The sequence below is a fragment of the Gouania willdenowi genome, chromosome 2 (assembly GCF_900634775.1).
Source record: "Gouania willdenowi chromosome 2, fGouWil2.1, whole genome shotgun sequence".
Taxonomy (NCBI): Eukaryota; Metazoa; Chordata; class Actinopteri; order Blenniiformes; family Gobiesocidae; genus Gouania; species Gouania willdenowi.
This window is the reverse complement of record NC_041045.1, coordinates 333420-356264: the sequence shown is the minus strand read 5'-3', so window position 1 is coordinate 356264 and position 22845 is coordinate 333420. Positions and strand designations below refer to the sequence as shown.

Genomic DNA, 22845 nt, shown 5'->3' with positions numbered 1-22845 from the left:
AACACTTAATTAAATGCAGGCTTTTATTTTGAAGGATCAACTTTCCATTCACTTTCTTTTTGCTGACAGTGCATTACGTAATGAAATTATAGGCTTCACTGCCAGAGGTCTTTTTACACACTTAGACAGGGTTTTTCAACCATGGGGCCGTGACCCCATGTGGGGTCGCCTGGAAATAAAATGTGGTCACCTGAAACGTCTAATCATAATAGAATAAAAAAATTGAATTATTATTATTATCTATTTTGCACAATTAAAAAATAATACATAATATCACAGAAATAGATATAACTGCACGGGAAGTATGTTTTATTACATGTAAAATAAATAATACAATTATACAGTTATGGACAGACAAAAAATAAATACTACTCAAAAATACATTGTAAGAAAAATGAATATACAATATGCAACAATTTGGATTGTTCATATCTGAAAAGTTATGGGAAGAAGTGAAACTACAGTATTTAATATGTAATAAACACAAACCCTTACTGTAAAGGATGTGTTATATTTGGTTGTTTCAAGGGTTTTATTATCTCCCATACCTGATGAATGTGTTCCTATTAAATATACAACAATGATGATAATGGTATACTAAATAATATGCATCTGATTATCATTATTAATGTAACGTATATTATAAATGTATTTAGTTAATCGTGAATGGATGGGTTTCTTTAAAAACCATTAAATGCAATTTTTTAAATGTGTTATCTGTTGATGAATGGGTTTGTGAGGACATAAATATTTTTTTAGTTCTAAACTGTTTATGAATATAGGATAGTCATCTTTTTGTTCACATTAACATTAAAAGCTATCATCTAAATACAAACCTGAATAAATCTAAATGTTTCCTGGTTCTTTACATGTCTGACGTCTGTAAGAGTCTGTAGTGGAAGAAAAAAAGAATTCAATTGTAATTTATTTATTTTGTCTTAATTTATTTATTTTTTTTGTCTAAATGTTTTTCCCCCAGTGGTCTTAATCCTCTTCCGTAAAAACGAGATTGTGTGTTGTTTTAATTTATTTTTTTTAAATGATAATTTAAAATTTAAAAAAAAAAATCTAAACAGTTAAATATTTTAATAGTTCACGTGTAAATATGTGACTGTTTTGTGTTTTTAATTGTTAATTTAAAAAAACAACAAAATAAACAATACACAACATTGACAATCAAAAACCAAACAGAAAATAAAAAACTAAATCGGAATTAATTCAAAACATAAATTTGTAATTATTTTAAAGGGTTAGGGGTTAACCCTAGGGTCAGGGTTAGAACAGGCCGACCGGATATAGACGCGTTTCGCGCATGCGTTGAAAGGATCTGGCAGAGCCGGAAGTCTCGCGAGATTAGCCTCACAGACAGCTGCGTGCTCGGTGAAAAATATACGTGTTTATTTTGTTCACCTAAGTAACAAAATGCGCAGTTTGGTCGGTTTTTTCCGCAACACCAGGTAAAAAATCTACGTTTGTCATTCGAAGCGCAGTGGATTCAGTCCAACATGGAGGCTGGAGAAGGTAAAAAAGAACAAAAACAAGATGCTAACTGTGATGCTAACTGGGATTTGTCTGTTTTACCCATCAAAATTACACAAAACATGTTTATTCAACTGTACTCTAATCTCGCTATAATCAGACAGTTTACTTTAATTAGGGCTTAAAACGGCCTTTCTGTCATATTTCATAGAATAAATTAGAGACATTAACATTTTTAACATATTTTACCTCAATGGGATTTTATCAAATTCATAGATGCAATTATATTTGCATTTTTTGGTAACGGAATATATATTTGTAGCTATCAAATGTCCCAAAATGCATTAAAGTACAGACACTGACAGTCCATCAGACATGAAGGTGTGCTGTGGTATTTGACACCAACTTTCCATTTCAACAGTCATTGAAATCAAATATTGTGCAGTTAGATTATAGAACTAGTTAGCTCTACAATAAAGATCAGTGAATGATATTTAGTTTATAATGATATGTGCAGGAGTCAGTGGAGCCACGCCTACGGAGGAGATGAACGGTGCTGGGAACCTGATGGACTTCCTGGATGAGCCTTTTCCTGACGTCAGCACATATGAAGACTTCCACACCATCGACTGGCTGAGGGAGAAATCCAGGGACACCGACCGCCATCGCAAGGTGTTCACACGTCACAGTGCACCCCACGCCATCCTCACAACAACATGGACAAGCCTACATCAGATATCTGACAGGCCAGAGACGTCTGAACCTGGACCTGACGGAACACAATAATCACACCCTCCCGGAATCACAGCTATTAACGCAAAGTCAGCCAATCACTGCAAATTCTGTCCAGTCATCGCAAATTTTTGCACTTTTAACCAACTTGACTAAAGGTTCCGGGCGCTACAACGTGGATGAAGTTGGTCCGCTTTGTGTAAACCACATGACCTTCTGAAGCCACCATCACTTTTTTTAAAGCTGCGGCAAAATCAGGCATTTTAGGACGAAACAATCACAGAAATGATCCGTGGAATCCTGGAGGGACTGAATAATGTTCTTTAAACCAAGAACACAAGTGTGTTCTCTTTAAGCGATAAAACATGCTATACTGTGTGTGTGTGTGTGTGTTCCAGATCACCAGTAAGAGTAGAGAGTCGTTCTGGGAGCTGGTTAAGAGCCTGCTGGATGCCTGGTCAGGATGGGTGGTGATGCTCCTCATCGGCCTCCTCTCAGGTTTTTATCATCACACAAAACTCAGAGTTTATGTTCTGTAACAGAACAGTTTGAAGGGCCAGTTGTTCTTTTGTTAAAATAATAATAATAATAATTAGCATTTTACTCTAAGCAAAGTACTTCTCTACTAGCTAAATATTGCACTTTATGTAAAATAAATTAGATACAATGAAGAGCCTCCCAGGGGGGCATAACCTCTTTCTTGAATAAAATATTTCAGTAAACAAAAAATAAATATTTAATAAAGTGCAAACTTTAGATAACAGTGCCATGAACAAGCGTCACACTTTGGTTGATGTGCAGAATATGAGGGTTTTACTTTTACTATTATTTTTCCAAGGAAATGTGTAACAAATCTTCGAGATAGATTTGCCTAAAAATATTCACAAATAGATCCACAATTTACACGTGTTTTATCATTTGTGTCTATATATGATTAATTATGTGTAAATCTTCAATGGTGTTTGTAGGTTGAGCCGTGTGTGCGTTTATTTTTGAGACAAACGTTACGCAGCTTTGCTCAGATTCTGCTGACCCACATGTGTGGAAAGCACCACCGTCCACTAGGGGGCAGTATTGAAGTGTTTTTGCTCACTTGTGAAAATCTTTAAAGTAGAATAATTGTAATTTAGTCCTTTTTGTGCACATTAAACTAATGTAAACCCTTTTAACTCTGTTTAGGAGGAAACTCATCACTTCTTGCTACTACTTTTCTTTTTAAATATTTAGTTTTCAAGCTTTAACATTGTACAAGAATTAAGAAGCGTCCGTGTGTGTGTGTGTTCAGGTACTCTGGCCGGAGTCATCGACCTGGCAGTGGACTGGATGACGGACCTGAAGGAGGGCGTGTGCCTCTCAGCCTTCTGGTACAGCCACGAGCAGTGCTGCTGGACGTCCAACGAGACCACCTTTGATGACCGCGACAAGTGCCCGCAGTGGCAGAAGTGGGCGGAGCTAATGACCGGCCACTCTGAGGTCAGACTTTTTTTTTATTTCAGGCTGAAAACGATTTGTTTTGACGTCACTGGGACTGACTATGAACACAATACATTTAAAATCCAAGTCAAACTGTTTGTTTCTTTAAAAACAAATATTATTCCTTAAACTATAAATGCTATATTTGTGTATTAAGTAGGTCTGCAGTAATTCCTATAAATACCTAGATTACATCAAATAATCAATGAGATTTATTTACCTCAAGGCCTTGTTTATTAAACAAAAATTGCCCTTTTTAAGGTTTTTTTTGGGGGGGGTTAATAACCTTAATGCTAACCATCATTGCATGTATGGAACTCACTGAAACATACCCAGAACAAGGCTTAGCACCATGAGAGACAGAGATAAAGCACCTGACATCTTGAGGGCACCACAGTCCATTGGCTGTTTAAAACAAAAAAAGACTAAAAATGGCTTTTAGCTTATTTGATATCATTTTATTCTTATTTTTGAATGAAACCAAATGTTTTTCTGTTCTTAGGGTGCAGGGCCATATGTGTTGAACTACTTCCTGTACGTTCTCTGGGCTCTGCTCTTCTCCTTCCTGGCGGTGTCTCTGGTGCGAGTGTTTGCTCCGTATGCCTGTGGCTCAGGAATCCCAGAGGTGACTTGGTTTAAACTCCACTAAAAACACTTTGTTTGTTTTCTGAGTCCGTCTGTGGTTTGTGTGCAGATCAAGACCATCCTGAGCGGCTTCATCATCAGGGGCTACCTGGGGAAATGGACCCTGCTGATAAAGACGGTCACCCTAGTGTTGGCCGTGTCGTCGGGGCTCAGCCTGGGAAAGGAGGGGCCCTTGGTCCATGTGGCCTGCTGCTGTGGGAACCTCTTCTGCAGCCTCTTCTCCAAGTACAGCAAGAACGAGGGAAAGCGCAGAGAGGTGCTAACAAGGCTGAGTTTAATCACCGTGGAGACGCTAACGCTAACGCTAATGCTAATGCTCTGGGTTCCCTAGGTGTTGTCAGCAGCTGCAGCAGCAGGCGTGTCTGTAGCGTTTGGAGCCCCGATCGGAGGCGTACTCTTCAGCCTGGAAGAGGTGAGGTTCAAACCCCGGTCCGGGGGCCACATGCAGCCCACAGTCCAACTGAAAGTCACAAAATGACAGCAAAAATGTGCTAAATATAGAAAACTAAAACACAATATGAAAAGGAAAAGCACGAAATACACAAGACAAATACACACAGTGTTAGAGAAATATATACAAAGAAACAACAATAATACAGAGAATTACCTCAAAAATGACATGACAGCCCAAATAATGCTGCCATACAGGGTTGGGGTCAATTATAATTGCAATTGTAATTAACTAATTTTCACAGAAGCATAATGTAAAACAAAAATTGTTAATGTTAGTTTCTTTTTTCTGTAAATTGTGTTTTGTTTACTTTTTAAATTCTGGACTATTCCATCTGTTACACATTTTTGGAGTGTAAAAAAGTGTAATAAAGGAATAATATACATGTGTTGTGCTTGTTTCTCTCCTGCAGGTGAGTTATTATTTTCCTCTAAAAACATTGTGGCGTTCCTTCTTCGCCGCGCTGGTCGCTGCCTTCACGCTGCGCTCCATCAACCCGTTTGGAAACAGCCGTCTGGTGCTGTTCTACGTGGAATACCACACGCCCTGGTACATGGCCGAGCTGGTGCCCTTCATCCTGCTGGGCGTGTTCGGGGGTCTCTGGGGGACGCTCTTCATCCGAGCCAACATCGCCTGGTGCCGGCGGAGGAAGACCACGCAGCTGGGGAAGTACCCGGTCCTGGAGGTCATCGCCGTGACGGGGATCACTGCCGTGCTGGCGTTCCCCAACCCGTACACCCGCCGTAGCACCAGCGAGCTCATTTCTGAGCTCTTTAACGACTGCGGCGCGCTGGAGTCATCGCAGCTCTGCGACTACGTCAACAACCCCAACATGAGCCGACCCGTGGACGACATCCCAGACCGCCCGGCGGGGCCCGGCGTCTACAACGCCCTGTGGCAACTCGCCCTCGCACTCATCTTCAAGATCGTCATCACCATCTTTACCTTTGGAATGAAGGTTTGTATCAGCCTTAGGTTTGAATGTGTTTCTGGATTCATTTCATGTCTGTCATTTATCAACATTTCTTTTTTACTAGATTACAGTGTTAATTTATGTCTAGTTCTGTATATTATGTATAGAAAAGATACAGAAATAGTTTAGACTTCTGTGTCTTTAGTACTGAACATAAATATACAGTCTTGGTTTGGTACGTACCGGTATGTGAATAGAAATGTTGTGTATTTTGTAGTTATCTTGTGTTTTTGGAGCAATAGTAATTATTTTAATTGTCTTTTCTGTTTCTGTTGTCATTTTGTGTATTTTTCAAACATCTGTTAGTACAGTTTAGTTGTTTTTGATTATTTTTCTATTATTTATCTGTAGTCATCTCGTCCTTTTTGTCTAATTTTCCGTATGTTTTTTTTTTTTTAGTAGTTTTTTGGGTTTTGTTTAATGTTTTTTTGTGGTTTCTAGATGTTGTTGGGACTAAAACATGAAACAAGTTTGAATTGTCCTGACTCGATGTAGGCGATTATTATTATTAATAACTTTAGATTAAAGTCAGGTTTATTTTGGTCTCTCCATCCACTCCAGATCCCCTCAGGTCTGTTCATCCCTAGCATGGCGGTCGGCGCCATCGCCGGGCGGATTGTGGGGATTGCTGTGGAGCAGATGGCGTACCATCACCACGACTGGATCATCTTCAAGAACTGGTGCCGTCCTGGTGCGGACTGCGTCACCCCAGGACTGTACGCCATGGTGGGGGCAGCCGCCTGCCTCGGTGAGCGCCTCTGAAAACCCCCTCACTTATGTTGTTTATGATGTTTGGACAAACGGTGCATGTATTTATGTTCTGTAGCATCATAAATCTAGAAGGTGTGTTTACACACCTGACCAGTGACCCAGTGCATGAACATGTTGATGTAGTGCTGCTGGTTATTCATTTAGTTTATTTTATTCAATCAAACAGGTTAAAAGAAACAAAGGATCAAATAATCTAAAATACAAATCATTTCAAAAAATACCAAAAATCCAAGAAACAACATAGATAATCATAAGGTTCAGGATTAATTTAATAAATCAAAGCAGACATTAGACAAGATGACAGGGTTCAATACGTGACAAATTAACGTCCATTTATTTATTTATTTATTTGACAGGGACAAGGCAATTCAACATACAGTAGATACAAAATAAGCCGATGTGATGCACACAGAATATGTAGCTAATGTCGCTAATGCTAGTTTACAACCCCTGTCCCTGGTTGGGCCTTTCTACACTACAGTGAAAATAATAAATAAATAAATAAATACATTTGTAGCGTTTTGTTGTGAAAGGGTTATATTTGCTTCTTTTTCCCAGCGTTATTTAATTTTGTTAGTTGAGTTATTATTCATTGAAATCAGGCTCTTGTTGAAACATTCACAAATAATCGTATAATGTTTGAATATTTAGCTGCACTGGTGGCTTTAATTTATCTGATTAAAACAATGACACATCTGCAAATAACGATAAAGTTCATATAATTCATATAGGTGGTATAATTCCAACGATTCTGGGAACGATTTGAAACTTCCGGGAACTCTTTCGTGGTTCCAACTCTCTCTCTAGACAGCTCTGTGTGCGTCTACATGTGGTTATATAGCACGTGGTGAAAATATCAGCGTTTATGAAGCCGTATCCATGGAGATATGTGCCAATAACTTCCCTCTGTCTAAACAGCAAACGGTCAAACAAACAGAATGACACATACGCACACTCGGGCTATGTGTAAGCTGTTCATTAACTATCAGGTCACACACACACACACACACACACACACACAGAACTTCTTTGCTTTCATAGTGGAGTCTTTTGTTTTATAATTTGTCTCATTGTTATACCGTATGCTTTTTGGAGTTTCTATTTCTGGAGGTGGCGTCCCTATAATATCTCTGAATGTGTGTTTTTCTCAGGCGGTGTCACCAGGATGACCGTCTCTCTGGTGGTCATCATGTTCGAGCTCACTGGCGGTCTAGAGTACATCGTCCCGCTGATGGCCGCCGCCGTCACCAGTAAATGGGTAGCGGACGCCTTCGGAAAGGAAGGGATCTACGAGTCTCACATCCAGCTCAACGGCTACCCGTACCTGGACGTGCGTGACGAGTTCACCCACCGCACGCTGGCCACGGACGTGATGAGGCCGCGCCGCAACGACCCGCCGCTGTCTGTCCTCACACAGGACAGCACCACGGTGGAGGACGTGGAGACGCTGATCAAGGACACGGACTACAACGGCTTCCCCGTGGTCGTGTCCACAGAGTCGGAGCGACTCATCGGCTTTGTTCAGCGCAGAGACCTGACCCTCGCCATCAGTACGACCTTTACACTATTTACACAACCACAGACGCTTTAAAGTGTGCCTGTATCTGATCTCAGGGTCACATGATCAACATTCACGTCAGCATTAGAATAATGAGCAATCAGAGCATTAACAGGAAACAACAAATAGTTTCTGTTTGTGTTGTTATTTATTTTATTTTCTTATTCTGTGTGCATCGTATAAATGTATATAATATAAACAATGAAAGGCATTTTGCACATTTTATTTTTTGTGTATTTTTTTCTTATTGTGTGTGCTTTAGTTGTCGGCTTGTGCGTTTTTGGACACATTTAGCATACTTTTTGTCATTTTGTGTTATTTTCTGTTATATTTGTTTTTGAAGTCATTTAGTGCATTTTTGTTGTATTTTATGCTCATGTTGTGTTTGTTTTTTGTCTTTGTGTGTGTGTTTTTTTTTAATCATTTTATATCTTTTTCTTATTCAATGTGTTTGTTTTTTTTTCTTTCTGTGTTTTTGTCATTTTGTGATTGTTTTGTGTGTTTTTGGAGTTGTTTTGTGTATAGTTGCTCTCACCATGTTGTGTACCATAGTAGTAACGTGTGTTTTTGGAGTCATTTTTTATTATTATTGATTTTTCTTGTCATTTAGTTTATTATTGTGTGCGTACTGTGTGTGTCCACAGAGAACGCCCGTCAGAAGCAGGACGGCGTGGTGAGCAGCTCTGTGGTTTACTTCACAGAGGACGTGCCACAGCTTCCTGCCACCAACCCTCAGCCTCTCAAGCTGCGTCGCATCCTCAACCTCAGCCCGTTCACCGTCACTGACCACACCCCCATGGAGACGGTGGTGGACATATTCCGTAAGCTGGGGCTACGCCAGTGCCTGGTCACCAGGAGCGGGTACGAGCGTCACACACGTGTGTCTATATGTGGAGTCATTTAATAACTCAGCACAGTTTACACTGTAATATAGACCTTATTCTAATATATGTGTTTATAGTGTAATGTGTGTGTGTGTGTTTAGAGAGTAGTGTGTATTTATAGACTAATGTGTGTGTGTTTCTGGACTAGTGTGTGTGTTTATAGTGTAGTGTGTGTGTGTGTTTCTGGACTAATGTGTAATTAGTGTGTTGTATCAATCTCTGCAGACGTCTTCTCGGTATCATCACTAAGAAGGACGTTCTGCGTCACATGGCTCAGATGATGAACCAAGACCCAGAGTCCATCATGTTCAACTAGTCGTCACTGGATAGAAAATAAGGTGCAACACTACTGCAAAAGGCCCCGCCCTCCTCTTCACAGGCAAGTCCCGCCCCCATCGATGACGTCACCAGAAGAACGGGATGCTTTGATCATTGATTTCCAGTTCTTACTCATTCTAAAGCTAGAATCGTTAGTTGACATAATTAAGATTTATCTTCTTTAGTGTTAATTCCATTTTCTCACTATACGTTTGTTTATTTAATATATATTACATGTCCATAGTAACGGTTATAGTCAGTCTTTTTCTCTTTAATACACCTCTAGAAACAATATGAGTTCTAAAAACAATGCACATTAATTCAGTCGCTTTTTATTTATATTTATTTACACTGTACATTAAAGTGTACGACACTACATCTATTCTTATCCTAGGACAACATATGATTCATAAAGGTTACATTATTATTATTAGCTTCAATATTAAAAGTTATACCTACAGGCAAATTTTTAATAATGTTTTTTGCCATGACTGCAAAACATTTGTTTGTTGATTAGGAAAATAAAGAAATATCACCACTATCATATATATATATATAGATATAGATATAGATATAGATATATATCTATATCTATATCCATATATATATATATCTCAACACCCAAATATTGTGTTGAAATTGAGTTGGGACAAATGTGTCTATATGTAGATATAAACACACTGTATATTTTTATATATATCTACTGTATACAGTGTGTTTATATATATATATATATATACATCTATCCCTACAATATACAGTAGGTACAGTAAATAGGCCTATATATCATTAAATGAATTAGTGTCATATCTAAAATGAAATATCTTTTCTTAGCTTTATAATCAGGCTGGATAGAGTTTGATTATTGACATTAAAGGAATTACAAAGAAAAAAAATATTTTCATCTATGTTTCAGTCATTTTATTTAGAAAAATAACATGAATGAAACACAAAGTAATACTGTAAAAGAACAAAGTAATCTTAGAATACTACAACACGGTACATCATTTTAAACTTTTCCTAAAAAGAAGTTATTGATGACATAACAGGAAGTAAAGACGAGTCAGGACCAGTTTATTTATTGTTGCACTTTGTGTTTTATACGTTATTATGTGTTGGTGCCATTGAAGTATGAATGTTTCTGTTGCACACTAGTGTATGTGTATATATATATATATATATATATATATATATATATATATATACTATTCAATCCTATTTTCTGTTTGTTTTCTTATTTCTGCATCTCGTTACACATTTACGTTTTGTTTTTGTCTTTGTCTAATCAAACATGCTTTATACGGTTAATGGAGTTAATTAATGTCATTATATTCATAATCATGCACTGCAGAAATGCAACGAAACAAGCATGTGCTGACATCATGCTAAATGCTAAAGGCTAAATGGGGGCTCGTCCAGAATGTGGGTGATGGTGTAAATTATTCCATAAATAAAACCCATTCCCCATGAATGTAATCTGAATTAATGTAGTGTAATTTTAGACGTGTGACGAAGCAGAGTCTGGACGACAAATGTCAAAATACTAAAGTTTGGTGATTTCATTTCAAAACGACATCAAAAACACTAATAATCTGTTGGGTTTTTTGTTTTTAAACGTAAATACAGAAAAAAAAGACCTTTTTTCTCTTTTCAAATTAAAATGAAAAAATAGCAAATGTTTGTGTTTTGATGTTTGTATATTGACGTATTGTTTTACACTGTGCTAACGTTAGTGTTATTCCTCTATACAGGGGTCACCTGTAAAGGTTTGTGGGGGACGGTGGTGTGTTCAGGGACCACGCTTCACTGCGGTAAATCATGTGTTTCTTTAAACATAAAATTACATGTATCTGTATAGTACAATGGCCTTTTCTCTAGGCTACTAGTTTGTTTTGAGAATATTAATTGTTAAAATTAACATTTTCCATATTTTACATTTTTATCAACCACAGGTGTAATCTGTGTGAATAATATACTAGTGCACAAAATTACTCCTAAATTACACAAAACTACTAAAAAAAACCCACCAAAATATACAAAATGTAACAAAAATGACTCTAAACACTACTGTTAATGCTCAGATTGGTCATTATTCTAATGCTGACATGAATGTTGATCATGTGACCCTTTGGATCACATGTTGATGATGTCACTTTGTATTTCCATTGATATGAATGATTTTATTTCTTCTAACATTTTAGAAAAAGACAAAAATCACAGTTGGTTTAAGCACAGAAACGTGACATTTACTACAGTCCTTGAACACACCACAGTTCAGTAATGAGGAGCAAACACTGTTTATCTGTTTTATGTTTATTCTGTGATTCTATGTTGGTTTTGAATCAGCGAAACAAAATAACCACCGTTTATTTGCTTTTAATTGTTTTAAGCAGCTTCGTGAAAAACTTGAAATCTGAAAATGTGACCTGCTGTCCTTTAAAAAGTGTAAATATTACAGAGCTATTATTGTTATTTTATTGTGACATGCACTGGTTTGCGTCACTTCACCACAAGCACTTTGTTTGTTTTCTGGTTTTTTAGGAGGATTTGAAATGGAAGAAAATCCAGAATAAATCCCTGAATTTGTGTTGAAAATGTGTCACATGGTTTTTAAGAAGATATTTACACCTAATAATTACACTTTAGTGAAGAAATAAGTCACGTGATTCAGAGCTTTACAGTTTGACCTTAATTATGAATTATTATTATTAACTAACGCATCTCTAACACTTTGAAAATCCTGAGACACATAAATGAGATCAGCCATGTTTCATTTTATAGGAATTATTAATAGTTCATCACCAAGTGAAACTATGAAAATACCAGGAAATAATAATAAATCATTCATAGGTTACAGTTAGAGACTAAGACCCCAGAGAGACTAAGACCCCAGAGAGACTAAGGCTGACACTAGTCCAGCTGAATCCTACAAACACACCTTCAATAATTACCCAATAATTAAGCGTTTATTAAACACAATATATTGATGAAAATTGGCTGATTTAATTTGTGTTAAATTCTATTTGTGATAAAAGTCATAAAACGTGATCAATATTATGAAAATAACATTTTAAGTGATAGAATTCAGTGAATTGAACTAAATCCATATTCAAACATTTCTGGTAGTGATGGCGTTGGTCATGGTTTGGTGGTTTCTTCACCTTCTTTAGAAGCTTTTTCCATCTCAGAATAATATTCCAGGGCTTTTCTCACTGGATCCAGGATGTGTTGCTGCAAAGGATGGAACCAGATTAGGATTAACAAAGCCTGACTTCAGCTGGAGTTACAGAAAGTGCTGCACGTCACGTTGCCTTGTCCGTTAATGGATAGAAACTGTATTTTTCTGTAAATAAGATAATGATGATAAATGATCATTTAATATATATTTCTTAGAAAATGAATTAGTTAAAAAAGGTTTGTGGTTTTAAGAAGTAAAACCCACTTTGTTTCAGCCTGGATATTTGTGTGAGAAAGAGGAAGTGATAGTTGTGAGGCCCCTGAGGGCCCCTGAGGGCCCAGGACGTTACCTCCAGACAAGGGAAGAGTTTGGTGAGCTCCGTGAAGAGCGGCAGCAGAACGAACCGGATGAAACCGGTCTGAGACGATGGTTTGGACACTTGGTCTCGATCCATGAAGGGAGTCACTGGAAGACCTTTGAGCTTCTCTGTGTCACTCTACACACACACAGAGAGAGACACACGCACGCACGCACGCACGCACACACACACACACACACAGAGAGAGACACACACACACACACACTGCTTTTTAACATTCTGAGCAACAACAACAGAAAATGTTCCTAGTGATAAATGACCAACCACAGCCTCAGGTTGATTAGCTCATTAGCTCCTCCCACAGGAAGCATGAGCACATTTTACCTTTAGAAATGTACTAAATTCTACGACAATATTTCAAGAATAAAGTTGTATCTTAATCACAATTTTATGAGATTGAAGTCATTGAATTTCAAGGCTGACGTCTTAATATTTTGAGAATAAAATTATAATTTCCTGTGAATAAAAGGACCTGGTCTAATGGTAAAAAGTTCCTCCTACGTGGTACCTGGTGCTGTTTTTTTAGTTCCTCCTTTGTTGAGGTTCCAAAGAAATCAGATCTGGAGCCTCGTTTAACCTGACCTTTTATAAGCACCGTATGGGCGGAGCCTGACCTTTTATAAGCACTGTATGGGCGGAGCCTGACCTTTTATAAGCACCGTATGGGCGGAGCCTGACCTTTTATAGGCACCGTATGGGCGGAGCCTGACCTTTTATAGGCACCGTATGGGCGGAGCCTGACCTGTTACAGGTACCGTACGGGCGGAGCCTGACCTATTACAGGTACCGTACGGGCGGAGCCTGACCTGTTACAGGTACCGTACGGGCGGAGCCTGACCTATTACAGGTACCGTATGGGCGGAGCCTGACCTGTTACAGGTACCGTACGGGCGGAGCCTGACCTGTTACAGGTACCGTATGGGCGGAGCCTGACCAGTTACAGGTACCGTACGGGCGGAGCCTGACCTGTTACAGGTACCGTATGGGCGGAGCCTGACCAGTTACAGGTACCGTATGGGCGGAGCCTGACCTGTTACAGGTACTGTATGGGCGGAGCCTGACCTGTTACAGGTACCGTACGGGCGGAGCCTGACCTGTTACAGGTACTGTATGGGCGGAGCCTGACCTGTTACATGTACCGTATGGGCGAAGCCTGATCTGTTACAGGTACTGTATGGGCGGAGCCTGACCTGTTACAGGTACTGTATGGGCGGAGCAAGGTGTTTCCTCATGTGCAACAACTTTTGAGTTGATTGTGATTTAAAAACGTTGTGATGTACGTGTGCCCTCAATTGATTTTATTGGTGATCAATCAAAAGATCAATCAATGGAGTCTGGATGAGGTTATTGATATTATATTAATCTTTATGTTTCACATATAGTTATTATAATAATATTATCACCACTGTTATCACTTTAAGGACTTTAAAGACACTTTGCAGACGTTTGCGTGTATTCCAAAGAACCAGACTGATTTAGAGCTTTTATTGTGAAGGAGGAAGAGGAGGAAGTGGAAGACTTCAGGTCTACAGTTTTTAAGAATGAGGACTTTAATCTGGTAGTGATCAGATTAGTATTCTTTTAATGTGGTAGTGATCAGATTAGTATGTGATCACAGACGTAGTGTGATCTAAACACGTCAGAGGTGGAGGTGGACCTGGTTGAAGAACTCCTGCAGCAGACAGTCCAGCCATGGTTCAGCCACCTCCATGGGTCTGGCCTCGTTGGAGATGTCACTGACCTTCACCATGATCTTCATCAGCTACAGCAGCAGCACAGTGAGTGAGAAACACATGTTATACTGTTACAGTAGAAACAACTAGGGTCACATGATCTACCTTCATCACATGACTGCTTTAAAAAACAAAGTTACCATGGTGATTTAGTCTAAGTTACCATGGTGATTTAGTCTAAGTTACTATGGTGATTTAGTCTAAGTTACCATGGTGATTTAGTCTAAGTTACCATAGTGATTTAGTCTAAGTTACCATGGTGATTTAGTCTAAGTTACCATGGTGATTTAGTCTAAGTTACTATGGTGATTTAGTCTAAGTTACTATGGTGATTTAGTCTAAGTTACCATGGTGATTTAGTCTAAGTTACCATAGTGATTTAGTCTAAGTTACCATAGTGATTTAGTCTAAGTTACCATGGTGATTTAGTCTAAGTTACCATAGTGATTTAGTCTAAGTTACCATAGTGATTTAGTCTAAGTTACCATGGTGATTTAGTCTAAGTTACCATAGTGATTTAGTCTAAGTTACCATGTGATTTAGTCTAAGTTACCATAGTGATTTAGTCTAAGTTACCATGGTGATTTAGTCTAAGTTACCATAGTGATTTAGTCTAAGTTACTATGTGATTTAGTCTAAGTTACCATAGTGATTTAGTCTAAGTTACCATGGTGATTTAGTCTAAGTTACCATGATTAGTTACCATAGTGATTTAGTCTAAGTTACCATAGTGATTTAGTCTAAGTTACCATGGTGATTTAGTCTAAGTTACCATAGTGATTTAGTCTAAGTTACTATGGTGATTTAGTCTAAGTTACCATAGTGATTTAGTCTAAGTTACTATGGTGATTTAGTCTAAGTTACCATAGTGATTTAGTCTAAGTTACCATGGTGATTTAGTCTAAGTTACCATAGTGATTTAGTCTAAGTTACCATAGTGATTTAGTCTAAGTTACCATGGTGATTTAGTCTAAGTTACCATAGTGATTTAGTCTAAGTTACTATGGTGATTTAGTCTAAGTTACCATGGTGATTTAGTCTAAGTTACCATAGTGATTTAGTCTAAGTTACCATGGTGATTTAGTCTAAGTTACCATGGTGATTTAGTCTAAGTTACCATAGTGATTTAGTCTAAGTTACCATGGTGATTTAGTCTAAGTTACCATGGTGATTTAGTCTAAGTTACCATAGTGATTTAGTCTAAGTTACCATGGTGATTTAGTCTAAGTTACCGTGGTGATTTAGTCTAAGTTACCGTGGTGATTTAGTCTAAGTTACCGTGGTGATTTAGTCTAAGTTACCGTGGTGATTTAGTCTAAGTTACCGTGGTGATTTAGTCTAAGTTACCATAGTGATTTAGTCTAAGTTACCATGGTGATTTAGTCTAAGTTACCATGGTGATTTAGTCTAAGTTACCATGGTGATTAGCCAGCATTGTAGTACACAACACACCAAATAAATCCTGAACGTTAGCGTGCTAAGATGACATCATAATACAGACACTAAAGGACTTATAAAAATAAAAAGCAGGTTCATTATACATGACTTCAGATAAAAGTGTCTGAAAAATGGAATAATTGTAATATTTTAATGCCAAACAATGTAAATACTGTGTTAATGCAGATTGGTTATTATTCTAATGCTGACATGAACGTTGATCATGTGACCCTCATGTTTTATGGCCTCGCTGTGTTGAAGGTTTCCATCTGTGGTGTAAAATATGAAGATATATACAGTATATATATATTTACCACTTCCTTGTGCTCTTGATTGGTGAAGTTAAACACTGGTTGAATGACCTTGAACTTGTTGAGGATCTCGTTGTGTCGTGACATATCCGTTGCTAGGATACACCTGAGCAAACAAACAAACAGATCTATACTGTATATACTGTAGTCACATCAAATGTCATGTTTTATTCACTTCAAGCCTCGTGACATGAAATAAATAAAGATATGAAATAAAATCTGTGATGAGTCCCATTTACACTAAAGATTTAAAAACAATAACATTATTATTATTACAGTATTAGGCCTGTTTAACCTAATATTATCTGTGAAAAGTCTCCACTTCTACATGTTGATGATGTTTATTATGTAATGAATTCTTACTTAATCATTCCTGCTCGGATGAGTTTGTACTGCTCGTTGCTCAGACTCTTCAGGATGTTACATTCTGCCTGTGACCACAAAGTGTTTGACAATAAAATCAGAAGAAGTGCTGACCTATACTGTATATTTATATTTATATATATTTCCTACCTTCGCCAGGATTCCAAAGGCCACAGCACAGTGGTGGTTCTCCAGAGGTGAGATGTCGTTGTAACGCAGAGCCAAGTCAGTGCGAGCGTTGATCTGTGACAGGAGGGATAACAGCCATGGTGAGTACAGGTCCGAGCTAGCGCGGGGGTGCGAGGGCCACCTGGTAGACGTTGTTGTATCCTGGGTGGTCCAGGTCGTGACACAAAGCAGACGTCATCATGATCAGAAGATCCATTGGACCCAGTTTGTTCTTCAGGTCTGTGAGCCAGATCAGACCATACATCTGCAATAACACACGTTTTATACAGTAACCCATAATAAAACACACACTCAATGACTGTATAAACACACACCACTACAGTGTCTCTACAAACTTCATTTTAATAATTGGTATTGAATTTGAAAGTTACAACTTCAAATTTTATTTATTTTTTCCTGTTGAAAGAAATTAATCTTAGTAGATTCCAAAAATTAAATATGTTTCTGATTCATGAAACTCATGTTTACGTTAAAAAAAAACCTCCTTTACAAACTTTTATTGTAGTTTGCTATGAAAATATAAGTAAAACAACAATAAAAATGAACAAAATGACTCCATAAATATACAAAACAACATAATTCACGTTTACTGAATAAACGCAGAAGATTCCGACAAAATTAAAGAAAATGACAGAAAAACAAACAACAAAAACCCAAATCTACAATATGACTCATGAAGACCAAAATATACATAATCATAAAATATAACTTCAGAATAACAAACTGCCTTAAAAAAATGACAAAACAAACATAGAAAACAATAATAAAACTACACAAAATGACTATAAAAGGAAAACAAAATGATAAAAATGCAAATAAAACTGTGTTAATGCTCAGATTGGTTATGATTCTAATGCTGACGTGAATGTTGAGGAACAGAGGATGAACGTTCTCACCATCTGAGTGACACAGAAGCCGTGCTGGAAGTTATGGAAGGGGATGTTGTTGTAGTGACAGTAGACCTCAAACAGGAAGTTCTGCAGGACTTCTGGTTCCATGTGGAACGCCGTCAGGAAGTCCAGATCAGTGAACATCATCTGTAGTAGCACCAGCATCTCCGCCTCCTCCCACTGCCTGCCCCCCCCACAATGACACACAACCACGTTCACACAGCTCTGAGGGACTCCATTCTTTATTTCATCTCACCAGTTGTTAAAAACGGGAGTTTTCAGATGCTCTCGCACTTCCTCGTTTACCTGCATGGAGCTGGAGATGAAGGTCAGAGGTCAGGCTTTAGGTTCCCATGGTACCTGTACTACCATGATGTAATCAGTGTGTGTTCTACTATGAGCACTTCTTACTGGGATCAAAATCACCACGGTAACTTATGCTGACCTCCTACCCTGTATTTATCCTTTATTTACCATCACATCCTCTAGGAAACACAGAGGTTTCATTTTATCATCTTATTTGATTTAGATCTTTGTATATTCTTTGTTTCTCTGGTGTTAATATGGGACATGTAACTCAGGTAAAATCTACCTTTTGTATATAATTATAAACTATAATATTCATATATACTGTATATATATATATATATATATAACAGGTAGAACTCAGCTTTTATATGTATTTATTTACTGCCCTCAACATTCCTCATGCATCATCACATGACCTCTTTAAACTTTAAGTAGAAATGGTCATGTGACCACGCTCAACCAATGGTAGCATCAGAGCAGCCATTTTACTTTCTAGTCACACCTGTGTGGAAGGCAGTTTGTCTCCAAACGATTCTAAATATCTACCTCTCTGTAACTGTAACTACCTTATTTTAACCTTTACAGTTACTTTACAGCTGTTTGCTACGTTCGCTAAAGCTAACATCAGACCAGCTGTTTGCTACGTTCGCTAAAGCTAACATCAGACCAGCTCTTTGCTACATTTGCTAAAGCTAACATTAGACTAGCTGTTTGCTACGTTTGCTAAAGCTAACATCAGACCAGCTTTTTGCTATGTTTGCTAAAGCGAACATTAGACCAGCTGTTTGCTACGTTCGCTAAAGCTAACATTAGACTAGCTCTTTGCTACATTTGCTAAAGCTAACATTAGACTAGCTGTTTGCTACATTTGATAAAGCTAACATCAGACCAGCTTTTTGCTATGTTTGCTAAAGCTAACATTAGACAAGCTGTTTGCTACGTTTGCTAAAGCTAACATCAGACCAGCTTTTTACTATGTTTGCTAAAGCTAACATCAGACCAGCTGTTTGCTACGTTTGCTAAAGCTAACATCAGACCAGCTTTTTGCTATGTTTGCTAAAGCTAACATTAGATCAGCTGTTTGCTATGTTTTCTAAAGCTAACATTAGACCAGCTGTTTGCTACGTTCGCTAAAGCTAACATTAGACTAGCTCTTTGCTACATTTGCTAAAGCTAACATTAGACTAGCTGTTTGCTACGTTTGCTAAAGCTAACATTAGACTAGCTCTTTGCTACATTTTCTAAAGCTAACATTAGACTAGCTGTTTGCTACGTTTGCTAAAGCTAACATCAGACCAGCTTTTTGCTATGTTTGCTAAAGCTAACATTAGACCAGCTGTTTGCTATGTTCGCTAAAGCTAACATTAGACCAGCTGTTTGCTATGTTTGCTAAAGCTAACATTAGACCAGCTGTTTGCTATGTTTGCTAAAGCTAACATCAGACCAGCTTTTTGCTACATTTGCTAAAGCTAACATTAGACCAGCTGTTTGCTAAAGCTAACATCAGACCAGCTTTTTGCTACATTTGCTAAAGCTAACATCAGACCAGCTTTTTGCTACATTTGCTAAAGCTAACATTAGATTAGCTGTTTGCTATGTTTGCTAAAGCTAACATTAGACCAGCTGTTTAATGGTGGTAAATTTAGTGGAAATGTGATATATTCCCAAATACGATGGTGTAGGTTTAGTTTGTGTGAAATAAAAATATTCCGTATATTTCATCTGTTTACCACGATTGTGTAAAATCAAACATGTATTCATGACATAAATAAGAGGACTTGAGCACAGCTTGTTCTTAATGGTGCAATGGATGTTTTCACCTCATGTTGATGAACTTCATGCGGACTTGCTGACGTTCCTCCTGCACGCTCAGCTCAGATACGTTGGGCTTCTGGGAGTTCTTAGTGAGTTGTTGGTTACGTCCTCTGAACAATCCCATCCAGCTCAGGTGTACACAAGACTGCAAATAAACAAAAACAGCAGTAAAAATACACAAAAGTAACAATTATTCAAAGCAATAAAAACACTCAAAATGACTCCAAAAATGGATGCTGATGCTGAACCTGCTGAAGATCTGCTCAAGAGCTGGTTAAGCTCTGGTTAAGCTCTGGTTAAGATCTGGTTAAGGTCTGAGCGAGTACTTAAGTCCCGCCTCCTGAACAATCAGTTCACTTTGAAAATGAGCTTCCCATTGGTAGATGATCCTGGATGGATCAGATACAGTAGCTACTCGTGCTGTAATAAGTGACAGTGATCAGTCCATCTGTTTATTGTCTCATTAATTACTATTGGATAATCTCACAAATATATGCATTAACTGAGTTATTATTTATTTTATTTGTTGTCATCATTCCCTCCTTCCTGCTTTTGCTGTGTCGCTTTATGCCTGAATTAATACTTTTTCAAGAGGCATTGTCTGTTACATAATGCATGGTTTCTCCATGTTTTTAATTGGTTAGTTGCTGTAAACTCCGCCCCTTTTATGTGAGTGTACACGCAGCCAGGTTTGAACATGTTTATAACCTGCTTCATAGTACAGCTGCTCTGGGATTGTGAAGCTAACTTATCTAGCTTTGTAGTACAGGCCCTAAACCACAACGAAAATACACAAAATAACTTGAAACATAAAGTAAATATGTTCAGTTAGATGAGACGTGACAAACCTCCAGCTTCTTCTTGAAGGACTCCACCTGGTTCTCCAGCTCACAGATGATGCCGGGGCTTTTCCCCATGTCCTCGTTCACCTTGCTCTCCAGCTGCTGCAGCCTGGAACACAACCCACATGTTGCTTAACGTCCACGTGTCTATCATGTGTCACTTTCTACTCACCACTCGCTCACCTCGTTTCCATGGTGTCCAGCTGTGGAGGCATCACAACACCTGCGGTCGCACACAGTTCATAATAATAACACATTATTCTGGAGATTTACACTGTTTTACACTGTTTTGGTAACTTATAATCATCCTCTTTGATGTGAGTAGAGTGAATAGTGTGTACAGAGGCATAAATAGAGGCTGTGAGCACATCCTGAGAGCCTCCCACTAGGGGGTGTTGGGGTTTTTGTAAAAAGTCATGATGAAATTTGATATTAAAATGTGATAAAATATAGACGTGTTTTTGTCAATGACTCTAAACGTCTGGTCATTGATTGGAAAAAGGACAAAAGAAAGTAGATCAGATATAAGATGACCATCAACAATGTAATGTCAATAAAATAAAATAAAAAGAATGTGTTAAATAGTTCATTTTTCCAAGAAAATACAATAAAGTTGATTGAAACTTACAGAACAGAAAGCGTTGATGGAGAAACATCATTTGAAGAAGATAAACTTTTTAAACGTTTTACAACATGTCGTGTGTTCTTGGAGTCAGTCTGTATGTATATTTATTGTTATTAGTTTTGTGTATTTTTGATGTGACTTTATATATATTTTGGTTAGTTTTGGGGGTTTTTGGTTTCATTCTGTGTATGTGAAGTGGCCCAATGTGTGAATGGAAAGATCACCCTGTAGTGGGCCACCTTTGATGAGGGTGTCTAGTGTTAAAAAGGCCCAAACATCCCCTGATTCATAGAAACACTACTGATGATATCTGAGACACTCTCACATGGTAAACCTCATGTTGACTACCATCTGTTGAATGATTCTCTTTGCTTTATTGTTATTTTTGTGTTATTGTGTCTTTAGTGTGTGCCCGAAAAAACAAAGACAATAAGCATTTGTGTTGTAAAATGATTTTTTGATCTGGTCACCGTGCAGGTCTGATGCCACCACCTCCAGTTGGTAATAAAGCTCTGCACTGTTGGCCTCCAGGCAGGGCGAGATGTTCACCAGGCTGCCCTGAACATTGTACAACTTGAGGATTTGGTGCGGCTGTGCCTCTGCTGCTGCTCGGAACAGATCTGAGAAATAAAGATCTATGTTTAAAATTTAAAAAAACTCACAATTCATTTAAATTTTGACCAAAACCTGCACAGAATATTTCAGATGTTGGTCAATACCAGTGTGTTTTACAGCTGATTTAAGACATGAGTCAAACTGACCCATTAGCATTAAAGATGCTAACTGAAAGCTAGCACAAGAGGACGGTTATGTGCTAGGATAATGCTATTGCTAGGTCAATGCTAATGCTAAATTAATTATAATGCTAATGCTAGGTTAATTTTGTTGTTAGGCTAACTCTAATGCTAGGTTAAGGCTGTATCTATTACTAATGCTAGTTATTGCTATGCTAATGCTAGCAAATGCTAATGCTGAGATAATGCAGTGCTACGTAGGTCAGCACCTGTGTCCTCACTAGCAAATGTTCTGGTTGTAATTATAAAAACTGCAGGTCACTGTATTCATAATTGAGTTGTAACGTTTGCTGCTTCTGTTGTTTTAACGGTAAATAAATCACGTGTTGATTGACGTCCCATGTTCCAGTGTGTCACTAAGCATCAGACAGAACAGTGTCCTCCAGGACCACGTCACACCTCTCCTACCTTTCACATCAGCAGTGGAGCTGTCGGCCCTGAACTCGGCTCGCTCCAGCTTCCCGTTCACCTTGAAATAAATGATCTTTGTTGACATGTCGGAGATGATGGTGAGACCTTGGAGCGTGGACCTGAAATGTGCAGGAGGGTCACCTGCTGCTGACAGCAGGACCACCCATCCCCACCATCCCCCACCCTGAGTGGAAACCACCAGGTTTTATTCACACAATGTTTGATCAGAGCAACTATTTTACAATGAATGAGCAGAAAATACAGCAAATATAACAGAATAATAAC

General features: G+C 38.1%; 2 protein-coding genes across 2 annotated transcripts; one reads left to right on the top strand and one right to left on the bottom strand.

The window, feature by feature from the left end:
• Positions 1-1334: 1334 nt before the first annotated feature.
• On the top strand, positions 1335-10735 carry LOC114475472 (H(+)/Cl(-) exchange transporter 4). The gene is made up of 12 exons (XM_028466310.1): positions 1335-1521; positions 1997-2151; positions 2610-2709; positions 3497-3684; positions 4187-4309; positions 4379-4585; positions 4661-4741; positions 5193-5738; positions 6315-6501; positions 7676-8074; positions 8727-8943; positions 9192-10735. Exons 1-12 carry the CDS (start codon positions 1506-1508, stop codon positions 9280-9282), a joined length of 2310 nt encoding a protein of 769 aa, XP_028322111.1. The 5' UTR covers positions 1335-1505; the 3' UTR covers positions 9283-10735.
• Positions 10736-11649: 914 nt separating this feature from the next.
• On the bottom strand, positions 11650-22689 carry LOC114475478 (high affinity cGMP-specific 3',5'-cyclic phosphodiesterase 9A-like). The gene is made up of 14 exons (XM_028466323.1): positions 22558-22689; positions 21826-21975; positions 20914-20953; positions 20737-20839; positions 19894-20033; positions 18021-18080; positions 17771-17948; positions 16996-17118; positions 16836-16928; positions 16686-16753; positions 16326-16428; positions 14499-14603; positions 12812-12958; positions 11650-12515 (listed from the first exon to the last, which is right to left on the bottom strand). Exons 1-14 carry the CDS (start codon positions 22643-22645, stop codon positions 12423-12425), a joined length of 1491 nt encoding a protein of 496 aa, XP_028322124.1. The 5' UTR covers positions 22646-22689; the 3' UTR covers positions 11650-12422.
• Between the last annotated feature and the right edge of the window lie 156 nt (positions 22690-22845).